At 32.0% G+C, this 12,884-nt stretch overlaps 1 protein-coding gene across 2 annotated transcripts; it reads right to left on the minus strand.

The window, feature by feature from the left end:
- Nucleotides 1–528: 528 nt before the first annotated feature.
- On the minus strand, nucleotides 529–12,069 carry LOC141446858 (protein RER1). 2 transcript variants are annotated; one of them, XM_074113763.1, is made up of 7 exons: nucleotides 11,809–12,069; nucleotides 11,262–11,377; nucleotides 10,999–11,103; nucleotides 8,765–8,864; nucleotides 8,457–8,677; nucleotides 6,554–6,628; nucleotides 529–2,029 (listed from the first exon to the last, which is right to left on the minus strand). In XM_074113763.1, exons 2-7 carry the CDS (start codon nucleotides 11,328–11,330, stop codon nucleotides 1,961–1,963), a joined length of 639 nt encoding a protein of 212 aa, XP_073969864.1. In that variant the 5' UTR covers nucleotides 11,331–11,377; nucleotides 11,809–12,069; the 3' UTR covers nucleotides 529–1,960. The 2 variants fall into 2 exon arrangements, with proteins under 2 accessions (XP_073969864.1, XP_073969865.1); XM_074113764.1 differs by lacking the exon at nucleotides 11,809–12,069 and adding an exon at nucleotides 11,562–11,703.
- Between the last annotated feature and the right edge of the window lie 815 nt (nucleotides 12,070–12,884).

Raw genomic sequence — 12,884 nt, forward strand, 5'->3', positions numbered from 1 at the left:
CATTTCTGGGACCCCTTAAAACTGTCAATTCAGAGTATGAACTGTTTTATTTTATGATCTAAAATAATTTAAGTATCACATAAGTATATCTTTAAAAGTCACGATAGCAATTTTGTGAGAGAAAGATCAAAATCAATACCAGAGGTTTCTGCTTCATTTTTTAAGTAAATCATCAGTTGGAGGAATTATTCAGATGCCACAATCCATTCTGTTGCTTCAACTTTAGGAGACGTTTTTTTCTAAGCACTGTCATTATCATCAACAGACCTCAAAAAAGTAGTAGATGACAAACCCAAACTTTCATCGATGGGTTCATTTGATACGGCATCTATTTGGGTTAAGCGAACTACCAAATATCTCAACATTTACTCACAGATCTTCGTTCTTACAACTCGATTCCTTCTTTAGACGATTACATTCTATGAAAACCCAGTGTTTACTCAAAGAATACCCGAGTAGATTTTTCTTAAATAGATGGCAGTGATTTTGAATTTTCTTTATTTATTCAAAAGAACAAAAAATCACACACAGGCTGATAAACCTTTATTTTCTACACAAAGCCAAACACAACATACACCAAAAATAAAGTCCAAAAAACTTTTTATTCTTCAAAATATCTTCATAAAATACAAAAATTGTACAATTAGGGTTTTATGTTTTCTTTTTTTTAATTAATATGTATAATTATCTATAAACAAAAAACTAAAAATAAGACTAAAAAAACAAAAACAAAAATGCTTTAAAAAACAAAACAAAGTCAATTTGTTTATAAGCTTGTCGGTTATGTGAATTTTCTTTAAAAATGTTTACAATTAAAATTACAACAAAAAAATTCAAAATTTTGAAGTTTATTCTTTTATATAATAATAATTTTATTTATAGAATTTTAGATTCACAATATAAATAAGTACTTATTACTGACTCTTCAATATGAACAGAAAATTTTTGTTTTAAATTTTTAATACAGTTTCTAGCTTAGAAAATACCGTTAAATCTTTATAAAATACACATTTTTTTAACCATTTTTTTTTGGGTGAATTCAGGAAATTGAGGATTTTGTTTGTTTGTTCGAATACGAGGAGTAAATTACAGTGGATGCACAGTGATGAATAACCCAGTTGAAGGCATTGTACAGAGTGAAGCTTGAGACCATCTTGCGGACTGATCAATATATGGCCAAGCTCTTTGATTTCCATACTCTCGTTTGGTGCTCCGACAGCCCAAGAAAGTGAGGAATGGCAGAGGATAGTGGTGGGAGGCCTTGGTCCTTTTAAGTGAAAGAGAGTTGGTGCCGCAATAGAGCCATTGGCTAGGATAGGCTATCACTTTAAATTTTGTCAAGGCAGGGGAACACATGTTGACATGTTAGGGCTACGGACCTAAGTGCCATTTAATGGTACAAAAATGATGTCTATAGAGAGCAAAATATGATCTCTTACCTTACCTACTCATTGGGGACTCCTAGAACTATTGGAGGCATGCTCCTTCTAGAACTAATTGTAATTGGTTCACAATTAAGATTGAGATAATCCATTTAATCTTACATCTCTTTGGGTTATAGGTGGGCAAAAAAAAAAGAGCCTACCATAGAATATCTATCACTTTGGCACTAAGTGATTCCTGATTGTCGACTTTCCCGCTCCACCCAAGAAGGCCAGGGCTAGGTTCAGGGCTGCTGAGGGACCCAATAGGCTGGCTGTTCGTGATAGTTTTAAGCCGCTCCAAAAAGACAATCATGCTTTGCCCTGTACAATGTTTTTACCCAACAACAACAATGTGTCTGTACATTGGAATAATCAACCACCCCCGCGTAAATGTTCAAGGACGATAATAGTCACAAAAAAAATAATATAAATAAAATTTTGAAATAATTTTCTTTTCTTTTTTTGTGTTCAAAAAAAACTTCTTTTTTCTTAATTTATTTATTTTAATTTTTGTTTTTCTTTTTAATATACAGGATTTATAAATTATTTTCCTCAGTGACTGGTGGCGGTGCAGGATTAGGGACTATTAGTGGCACCCCTTCAGCCTAAAACAAATTTGAAATTATCATTAATATTTGGAATTTTTGAATTCTTTAATCCATCAAAAAAAACTTTTATTTTTTTTTAACAACAAATGCAAGGCTGAACAGTTAGTGCCAAGGACTTAGGAACTTTTGACTAAAAATAAATTTAAAAAAAAATACTAACCGGATTTTTAAATCAATTAAAAACAAAAAGGATTAAAAAGAAATCCTTGAGACAAAAGGGAGGTTATCGCTATTATTACTTCTTTTTTTTATTAATAACACTTAATTTTTTAAATTATTAATTTAAATTTATTTACTTATTTTAATAACTTAAATCCGTGCTATAAGTTATTACTGTTAAAAGTATATACATAATAATATAATTACCTATACAAAAAACCAAAATATAATCATAACATCACTTTATTACACAAACAAGGAGTGCCTTTTTTAAATTTTACAATTCTTCTAACTAAAGAATAAAATAAAAAGATCAAAAATGGGAAATAATAAATGAGAAGTTCTCATGTTTTTAATGTTTAATATATATGTTAATTAATCATATATTATATATTTGAACCACTCTAATACTCTCTCTTACGGCAAATCTTTTATTAAAAATAAATATTTACTAAATGTAAAAATATACAAAATTTTTTTTTTTTTTTAAATTAGAGATGTCTAAAAGACCCATTCTGCATACGGAACTACGCATTTGAAAATGTAGCTGCGTTTGTTTACCTGGGATCTCTTGTGACAGCGGATAATGACGTCTCCCAAGAAATAGGAAGGAGGTTGATGTCGGCTAACAGGTGCTATTACGGCCTAAATAAGCACATTAAAAGTAAATTGCTGACAAGAGGCAGCAAACTTAGGCTGTACAAGACCCTCATTCGGCCTGTCTTGGCATATGCCTCAGAGACCTGGACCATCTCAAAGACAGACGAACATCGTTTGCATCCAAAAATCTACGGCCCAGTACCAGTGAAGGCACGACCTGGCGACGTAGGAAGAATAGAGAGCTATATGATCTAATGAAGGAACCTCCAGTATTAGCCTGGATTAAACTAAACCGGCTGAGAGGGGCAGGCCATGTAGCGAGGCTGAGTGCCGATGAGATTCCCTCCAAACTGCTGCTCCGGGACCCCGGATAAGAGACGGAGGGTAGGTAAGACCTAGACTGCGTTGGAATGATGGAGTTGCCCAGGACGCGAGGAATATCCTCGGATTGCGGTAACTGGATGGCGGCCGCTAGAGATAGAGACGACTGGCGGAAGCATGTTGAGGAGGCCAAGACCCACATCACTGGGTTGTAGAGCCAGGAAAGAAGAAGAAGAAAAGATGTCTAAATTTAGTCGCGATTTAAGAGGGTAACAAATCATCCAGCGCAGAGCAATTATAAGGCCATCAAAATGGCTGTACAGAGGGAAATTGCGTTTAAGTTCGCTTCTCCCTGTATCTGGGCTGGAAAGATGGTTCTTTTTTTTTAAGACCAGCATACGATATATTCAAAATTCATACCTATTGGGCAACTGACCTGCGTCTGCATATTGTAATAATTTGCAAAAACGGCTGATCGGGAAAAAAACTCTGAGCATAGTTAAAAGAAGAGGTGTCTTCTACAGAACTACAAGAGCACCTTAAACCTCTTATGGATGCAGTAGAAAAGCAGAATCTAATTTAGTACAATACGCCGATGATAGTATCCTGAAAACTTTTCGTTTACCTAGGTATTTAATGATTTAAAAACGTAAAAGAGCCCACTGAGAAAGTACATAATTTGAAATATTATGAATTTTTACAAAGAACATTATGGAGGGATCAATTTATAGAGTAGTTACAAAGTAATCATTATTAAGATCTAAATGAACTTTGCAGTAAGAGAAAGAAATAAAACATATACCAAAAACATTATACACAAAATACACAATTAATGCAAACTTCCGACGATTTCACAATACATTACTCATTCACTATTCAATTCAACAATTGAATTAAGCTTTAATTATTTATTTAAAAAAGTTTGGGATTAATTTTGGTTTCAAAAAAACTTTACTAGAAACATTTAAGTTTCTTGAGAATAATTTTTAAGAATTTATTTTGATCTCATATTAAATTGAACGATATTACAAAATAATGACGAAAAAAAATTAATAATATAAAATTAAAATTAAAGATAATAATATATGATACAACGAAATCCGAATAAACTTACAAAAATTAAAATGAATAAGCTTCGAAAAAGGCACAATGAATTCCTTTTATTTGTTAATTTGATTTCAAAAGACAATTTGTCCTAATTTATTTATTTCAAAATTGGAAAGAATGAATAAAGAAAATAAATAATAATTTATAAAAAATAAAGTAAATGAAATTGGTAAGGAAAGGCTTTTTTTCGATATTATTTTTTTAAAAGAATAATAGATCGTCCTACAGACGGCCTAATAACTTAAAAGCGATGTTTTATGACTGCTCTTGGTAACTTTTATTGTTTATTCGTTTCTTTTAACTTAAAAATAATTATTAGAAAGGAGATATAATAAACTTAGGTATGAAAAACAATTTTTGGAGGGGATAAAACATCTCAAAACGCAAAAAAGGAAAAATATATATATATAATTCCTTAAGGGTAGGTAAGCTCTGTAGGGAGAAGTGACTAGCCACTTCTTGACTAGGGCCCTTGGTGTATCCCAGCCAATAATACAAACAACACTTCAAAAAACGTTGCGACAATAAAACAAAAGAGGCTGCAGAAGGATTTTGACAAAGGTTTGGGTTTACCGAAAACAAAGAAAACTCAAAATCTAGCTCATTATCTGCCGAGAAGCTCCTACTAGGACTCCCTTGCTTCTTTTTTTTTTTTTTGGACCAATTAAATTTAATTTAATTGTCACGATTTATTGTTTAATTCAGATCATGGAAATAAATAATTTTTGAGAAATTAAAAAGCAAAACAAATGAAATTATCTCGTAAGGCTTATTTTGTTGCAAATGAGTTTGTTACTAGCCTAGTGATCATTACTTGAGGATATCCTGTTTTGAAAGCAGACGAGCTGCCTAAGGGTAGGATATTAAGTTCTGTGCTTGTAACTCGTGCGATCGTACGATGGAAGATTAGGAATTTTCAAAAAATAATCTGGAGGAAATGAAAAATCTGATCTTATATCCTCATAATTAAGCACACATCATGGAAGAAATCTGTAGCAAAATGTATCCAGCCACCACGAAGTCAACGACACCCATAACTTTCTTCTTTACACTAAGTACCCTCTCTAACATCCAATTAGCACCGATTTAAAGTCCGACACCATTCCAAGTGAAAAATATTTGATGGAGAAAATAAAGTAAACAATTTACAAAAAAGAAGAATTTAATACAAAACAGAATTTATTTTTAAATTTTTAAAGCCATAGGGGTAAAAAGTTACTACAGAAGAATAAAAAAAATGTACCAGTTGGTGCAATCTTTTAAGATACATTATGTACTACTATGCTTAAAACTTCCAAAATACCATTAATTACTATAACCATCTATTCAATGATATCTTCAAGCTGTAGAAAGCTTAAAGTTATGCAGTGGCGTACCCTGAACTTTGAACCAAAGCATGGCAATAAATAGTAAGCAAAATGGTTGGTTAAGTTTCTAGTATTCCAAGTTTTTAATTACATCACGATTCTCACTTATTTTAATGACTCGTTTTCTTCATCAACTAAACAACTTTCAATTTTGCTGGCGATCTATTTGCTATAATGTTTTCTGATTGCATTTTTCAAATCGAATTAATTTGCGTTGACCTTGTGTAAAAAAAAAAAAGAAAAAGTTTTTCCACTTTTAAACTTCCGCAGATCGAAAGAAACAGGGAGACCATTTTTAAATCAAAGATAAAGTTTTCTTAGGTAGAAAATGACTTTTCAGAAAATGATTGCGGTTCTTGGAAAGAGGTTTTATCCTTGCACGTATTTCTAATTGCTTCCTTTTATGCTATAGCCTACTTTCTCCTGAAAGGGCAAAATTTGATCATCAAAAGCATACCAATGCTCAGTTTATATTCATAAAGAATACGCCACTGATATTCCGAAATCTTAAGTGGTTTTCGTTTTTAAAACTACTCCAAAAGATGACTAAAAATCCATTTGACTACAATCCTAACTTAGATACAAAAATCACTAGCCCAATGAGAAATCCATTTAATAAAAAAAATTCACCCTCAGTTAGTAACCAAATTTTTAACTTCCTTTGGAATATTTATTTAATTAAAAAAAAAAAAAAAAAAATGAAAGTAGAAAATAATAAATCAGTGCACAAAATAAATAATTTAAAAAATTATTCTTTATTTTAATTTTTTGTTTTATGTTCACCAAGTTTTTATTCTGCAATTAACAATTAAAGCACCACTTGTTTATGAAAAATTGATAATTTCTCTTTTTAAGTCAAAAAAAAATCTAGGAAAACTGGAGAGGAAGGAAAAGCCAATTTAAAGAATAGTGCTTTAAAATAATAATAAAAGAAACAAAAATACAGTTGTCACTTTGAGTTAATCACCTTGCCAGTGTCATTAAGTCCTGCGTATTTTGGTTTTCCATGGGTAAATGGCAGGTACCTGTATTTGATCATGTGCTGAAACAAAAATCAAAGAATATCCATCAGTAAATTTCCAAAATATATGTTTATAATTACATAAAAAGAACATTAAGCTAGCAATCTATATTAATTAAGATAAAGCGAAGATTCATGTCGTAATTTACTGTTGGATAAAACTGAAAACGATTAAACATCTCTATTTCACAGAAAATCTTTCCAAGCCTTTCACAGTATTCTGCATACTTATTTGAAAGGGGGTTCAGTTTTCGAGAAAAAATCGTGGAAAATAAAAAAAAATAAAATAAATCAGAAAATTCGCATTTCTGGAAATGCCATTTGTTTGGAGTTCATAATTTTAGCATCTCAATGAATCCTCTTTAATATTACATAAGAACTGAAGAGATAAGCTCTTAGAAAAAAAAAAGTAAATAAATAAATAAAAAATATGGCCTTAATACTATGGAAAAATTCATTAACACTGATTGCATCTAGATGTATTGCTAGAGACATGATGTTTACAGAAAATCTTTTCTTGAAAGACTATCGTGATTTTCGGAGACTTTTTTTTCGAGAAAATCTATTTTTTTTTGTTTGGTAATTTCGGTTGAGGTGTATTTATTACTTTCACATAGGGAAGGGATTAGCTATGAGGTTAGCATAATGGACTCCCACGCGGAGGTCCCGGGTTCGAATCCAGCTGCTGACCCTTAGATTTTCTCTACCTAGGAGCTTCTTACAGCTCGGCAGATTTATTGGCCCGGGAAGGCTCTGCGAGATACTTCGTTGGCCCGGAGCCCTGTTTTGGGGTTCCGAAGTGTGTTAAGACTGCGACCATTAATCTATGGGTGCAGAGTAGGTCTCAGGAGTGGTGGCTTGCCACCACTGGGCAGAGACAGGCGAAGGAGTTTATTAAAGGCTATTCGCCGAGGCTGACTGCAGAATTAATCCGTCAAGGCCGTGGGGCTATCAGGATGATTGTAGGCCTATTAACTGGCCACTGCAGACTCAGAAAACACATGCATCGCATGGGCCTGGCAGATGATAGCCTCTGTAGGTTCTGTCAGGAAGAGGAGGAAACGGCACTACATGTGTTGTGTCAGTGTGAGGGGCTCGTGTGGCTAAGGATGTTACTTCTCGGGGAGGAAAAACCAAGGCCTGTGAGCTTTACCCAAGAGTCGCTCTCCAGCATTAAGAGTCTAATTAAAAGGACAGGTCTGGAGGGTGAGCTTTAAAGTTAGGGGAGCCACAATAGACCCAAAGGGGTCGCAGTGGCGTAGGCCCTGAGGCCGCCCTAGTCTAATCTAATCTAATCTACAGCTCACTGTCCGGTGATGGACAGTGTTGTCTGTAACGAGAGAACACTGTCCGGAGGCCGGCAGTGCACTGAAAAAAGCTCCGGGCGCCAATAACCTTAGATGTTGACGCGCCTTAAATCATTAAAAAAAAAAAAATTACTTTCACTTTCCATAGACATACACAATGGAAAGATTAAGTTTATGCTTTTTGTGATTTTTCATTTTTTTTTTTTTAGTAAGAATAATCACGCATAAAATCTTGTTCATACAGATTTTGATAAAAATCATATTTTGGGATTCTGGTAACCTCAAAAGGTGTATTTCTGGAGTAAATATAACATCGAAAATGTGACACAAGAAATAAGTAAAAGAATCTAAAGAAGGGTCTTAGTTAATTATTTTTAATCATGTTGGAAGTTATCATATTTACTTTGAATTTCGAATAGGGTTTATCAATTTTTCGAGATTATGTACAACATAAGTTTACAAAGGTCATATGAATGCAAAATCCATTAGGAGTAAACATTAATATTAATACATTTTTTATTTATCTAAAATTTATTTCTTACCTTAATTTGCCTCTTCATGGTGATGGCAACAAGTGTAAAAAAATACATAACAAGTATAGGCCAAAAGACCGGTATATTAAATAGTTCGAAGAATGTACAAATAAAAGCAATTGTTGTTGACTTGGCAACCGAATACCAAAATTTAAATTCTGGCAAACGCCTTATGAACGGTCGAAATTCTTCATTCGCATGCGTTGGTAATTCAGGACCTCCATCCTCGCCTGTAAAGATTAATTAATAATTTTTAAATGCTTTTTGAAGAAACTAAGAATACATTTAAATGAAAATCCAAATCAAACTATACTTACCATCGAACATGGAGAGTGCAGGGTCAATTTTTGGTGTGAGGAATGCAATGAATAAATTTAAATGATATATGCCCAATGCATACGCGACTATGTACCACCCCTGTAAAAATAATAAATTAGAATGAATACCATTTTGGTCTCCTTTTTAAATTAATTATTTTGAAAATGTTTTTCCGTCAGAATCTGTCATTGTTCTGCTCTCCGACAGAATATCTTTTAAGTAGAGCATCAGCGAACCTTTCAAAGTAGTACTTGTTCTGGACAGGGGCTTGGAAAAATTGACCACCATTATCCGTACTGTACTCAGACAATACCAAGATAGAAGAAGTAAGGTCAGCCAGGGTGCTAAACCAAGTATATAAACTAAGCACAGCTACATTGCAATTTTATTCTGTGCTGCTGAAAATCATAAGGCACGGGACAATTACTTCCAGTAATGATTCTTCTCTCGAAATCAGGCGATTTTCACTTTCTCTACATCATGTCAGTTCCATATCCAAATCAGTAAATTATATCCGTTCGAAAACTAAAATTTTGAATGGTAACTTTCAATACTTCTTTTAGCATTTAAATGTACTTTCGAAATTTTGATTTGATATGAAATTTACATGGAAAAACGTTTTGTTTCTAAACGTGTAAAACTACTTTCAATTAAATACATTTCTCGTCCTCGTCATCAATATTAAACAGTTCAAAAGTTCATCACTTTGCTTTCCTGCTATTTTCACTTTTATTCATCAATGATTTTCATTTTATAACTGCTTATTCTAAATAGTGTTTATCTAAAACCCAACATTTCCATAACTGAAGGATTTTTTTCTTTTTTTAAGTTTTGTGCACTACCATTTTGAATATAAATAACCCACGTCTGTTATGGATTAAAAAATGTCCGGGCTATAATTAGCACGCGAAGTAACACAAGGAAATGGCCCATAATTTGGAAAAGATAAACGAGAAAGGCAATAACTCTAACGAAACTACAAATTTATCTCCTGAGATAGGACGAACTAATTTGAGGTCATTGACTACTGTTTTCGGCCGAACTCAAGTAATGATGTCTTGATAAAAATTATAATAAAACCAAATTGCTCAAAGTTTACATGTAGTCTCAAATAAATCCAAAACAATTAAAAGAACAAAATCAATTAAGTTCTCACCAGTGTAAATCTAAAAGAGTCAATCATTAATTTAATCAGTTCATCAATGCTATAATAAACAAGAAATAAAAATCTGGGCAAAAATTGATATGACTTTCTTACACTACCGTTTTCGAAGTTCCATTTTTTAAATTCATAAATTCTGAACAAATGTATTTTATACTACGAGTAACTGTAACATTACAAAAATTATTCATCGTACATTCCTCGTAGGTGGAAGTGGACTAACCACTTCTTCAGGGATCTTGGTAACCCTGTGGGTACCCTAGACACTACCACAACTCAAACCGAAAGTCACGCTCATCATCAAACACAAACACATCAGATGCCTACGACTTGTGCACAATCACTGACACATCTTTTTGACTTTACAACCTCTCCTAAACAAATTTAATCAAGTATAATAATTATAAATTGCACTGAAATTTAACTTAAAGGGGACCTTACAAACTCTGACAAATTGTAATGAGTATCGGGATACTAATGAAAACTTACAGTATGTATAGCCGTTGACTAAAAAACCTAAAGCAAAGATGAAAAATAAAATAAAATAATTCTGAAGCAGCACTTTCGGTTGAGAGATTTTCTACGATAAATTAGTTTCTAGTACCACTTTAGTGAATCAATGTTTCCGTTGTTTTTCTAATTTTTCTCGGGAACGGCTCGGACTATTTTCTTTAAGCTTGGTTAATGGTTGTATAAATACAGACCTATGACTTTTACTTGAAACATTTTTCCAGAAAAAATCGATCAAAGACTCTGTGGGAGAGCGGGACGGTAAGGCTTCCCTCTAAAGCACCGTTAATGTTTACTGTACTGTATTGCCACCCGAATAATAATTATTAGAATCAAATATGGGACTGAATTTCTTAATTTGAAGATACTTGGCTGACAGATAGTACCACTTAAACAATAATTAAACAGAAGAAATTATTATTTATTTATTTTTTTGTGCGCTTGACAAGTCATCTTATTACATTGTTTACACTGTCCCCCCTTGAGTTTGATATACATATATTAGGTATTCATAGCAGATTTAACTTTTTTTTTAAAGAAAACAAAAAGAAATGTAAATACCTGCATTAGAAATATACGAGCTAAAAATGCTACCGTTAGGAGCCCCGCTCCAACCCATCTGCCTACCGTGAATGGGGTTATATCATCTAGACATTTCTGGTATCTCTGTAAAAAAAATGAAAGTAATTGAGCAAAAAAAATGAATTAACTAATACATAAAAAAAAACTTTTTTTACCATAAAAAATTCACACGTTTCCAAAAACTTCTTTAAACGTACAACTGTTAAAAACAATGCAATTACATAATTTTATTTTCTACGTACTTGATGTAAATGCGACCTAGTTTGTGAAACAAAATTACTAGACGACGGTTCTGTGTCTATAGTCTCCATAATTAATTATCCTAGCAGATTAATATCCAGGCTCGTGTAAAGAAGTGCTGTAACAAAGATTATTTTGAATATTTGCATTAGAAATTAAATAATTTAATGAGTAAAAAATCATTTCAGATTATTTTAATATAGTATTGGAAAATTAATTTAACTAATTAGTTCAACAATTTAAATACATTGACCAGAAAACTAAGTATCAGCTAATTAAATTTTTGAACTGTTATTTGTTACCACTCAATCGTGTTCCACGATTTACTTGTGTGAAGTAATATCTCTAAACTTCATTTTAATTTCGTTCTATCAATTATTGAATATTTAAACTAAAAAGATGTATAAAAGTTCATAACACCATCATTAAACCGCATTAACCTATTAAATACTAATAAGCACATATTGATAAACACTTAGAATAATAAAGAATTTAAAAGGATCACACGCAGAATTTTGTAGGTTAACAAAAAAACACTTTACTACTTACGAATATCCAATAGATTCTAATTAATTGCTTATTTGTATTAAAGAATGCCCATTTTACAAAAACCTACGGTCTCCACGTAGATATTAGAAATCATAAGGGTGACGTCAAAGCTTGTGTCTTGCCTCTTCACTGCACTCAAACTCACAGTCTATTTAGTAGATAATACTCATTTCTACTTATTGATTATGCTTTCATTCCAGTAAAAAAACATTAGATATGTTTTGAAATACTCAACATTTCCATTAGGCAGCTAAGTTGGTGATAAACTCAAGTGAATTCTCAACAATTACTAGTAAATATATCGATGCTGTGAATTATCGAAAGTGCATTATGTATAGATTTGGTGATAACCTTCTCTTCTAACAGAAGGCTAAATGAGTAACTGTTATAGTCAAGTCAATGGAAGTTGCGTTAGTTTATTTTATAGACGAGTAACGGTTATTTAAAGATGGTCGTACCATCATGAGTTTTTATTTATTTCATTATATACATTGTTCAAATTTCTAAATTCTTGTGAGTTGTTTTATTTTATTTTATTAAAATAAGTGAACGAAAACTGAGCATAAAATAAATAAGAAAAAAATGTGGTCTCAAGTAATTCTGTTTGTATTTAATTACAGTTAATTTTCAGTTAATAAAATATAGTTAATAAACTTTTCTTCTCAATTGCGTAAAACCAAGACATTTCATATTACCCTTCTTTATGTAACTACTTTCTCTTATTTTTAACTTCGATTTTGACTGTCATTTTCATTTTTTGAGTTTAGACGAGCAAATAAGATAAAAGTACTAGTTCTAGAATCGTCTACATTACTTTTTAGTTTTAATATCAAATGCTTTTTCCGGATTCAAACCTAGCCAATTTTCTTATTTTAACCTTCCCTTAACACTGGGGGGGTCTTTTCATTTCAAAATACCTTTCATATCAAATTTTGTTTTTTAAAATAATTTCAATATGATTTCTGTTTCAGTAATATTAAAATAAGTTGTAATTATGTTACTTACTTAGTAAAAAACGAGGTATATTATTTGGCGATTCCTTGGCTAACCCTGTTTTTGTTACTGGTGATAACTAT

Source organism: Rhodnius prolixus, unplaced genomic scaffold (assembly GCF_049639745.1).
Source record: "Rhodnius prolixus isolate KJV_2025 unplaced genomic scaffold, Rpr scaffold_7, whole genome shotgun sequence".
Lineage (NCBI taxonomy): Eukaryota > Metazoa > Arthropoda > Insecta > Hemiptera > Reduviidae > Rhodnius > Rhodnius prolixus.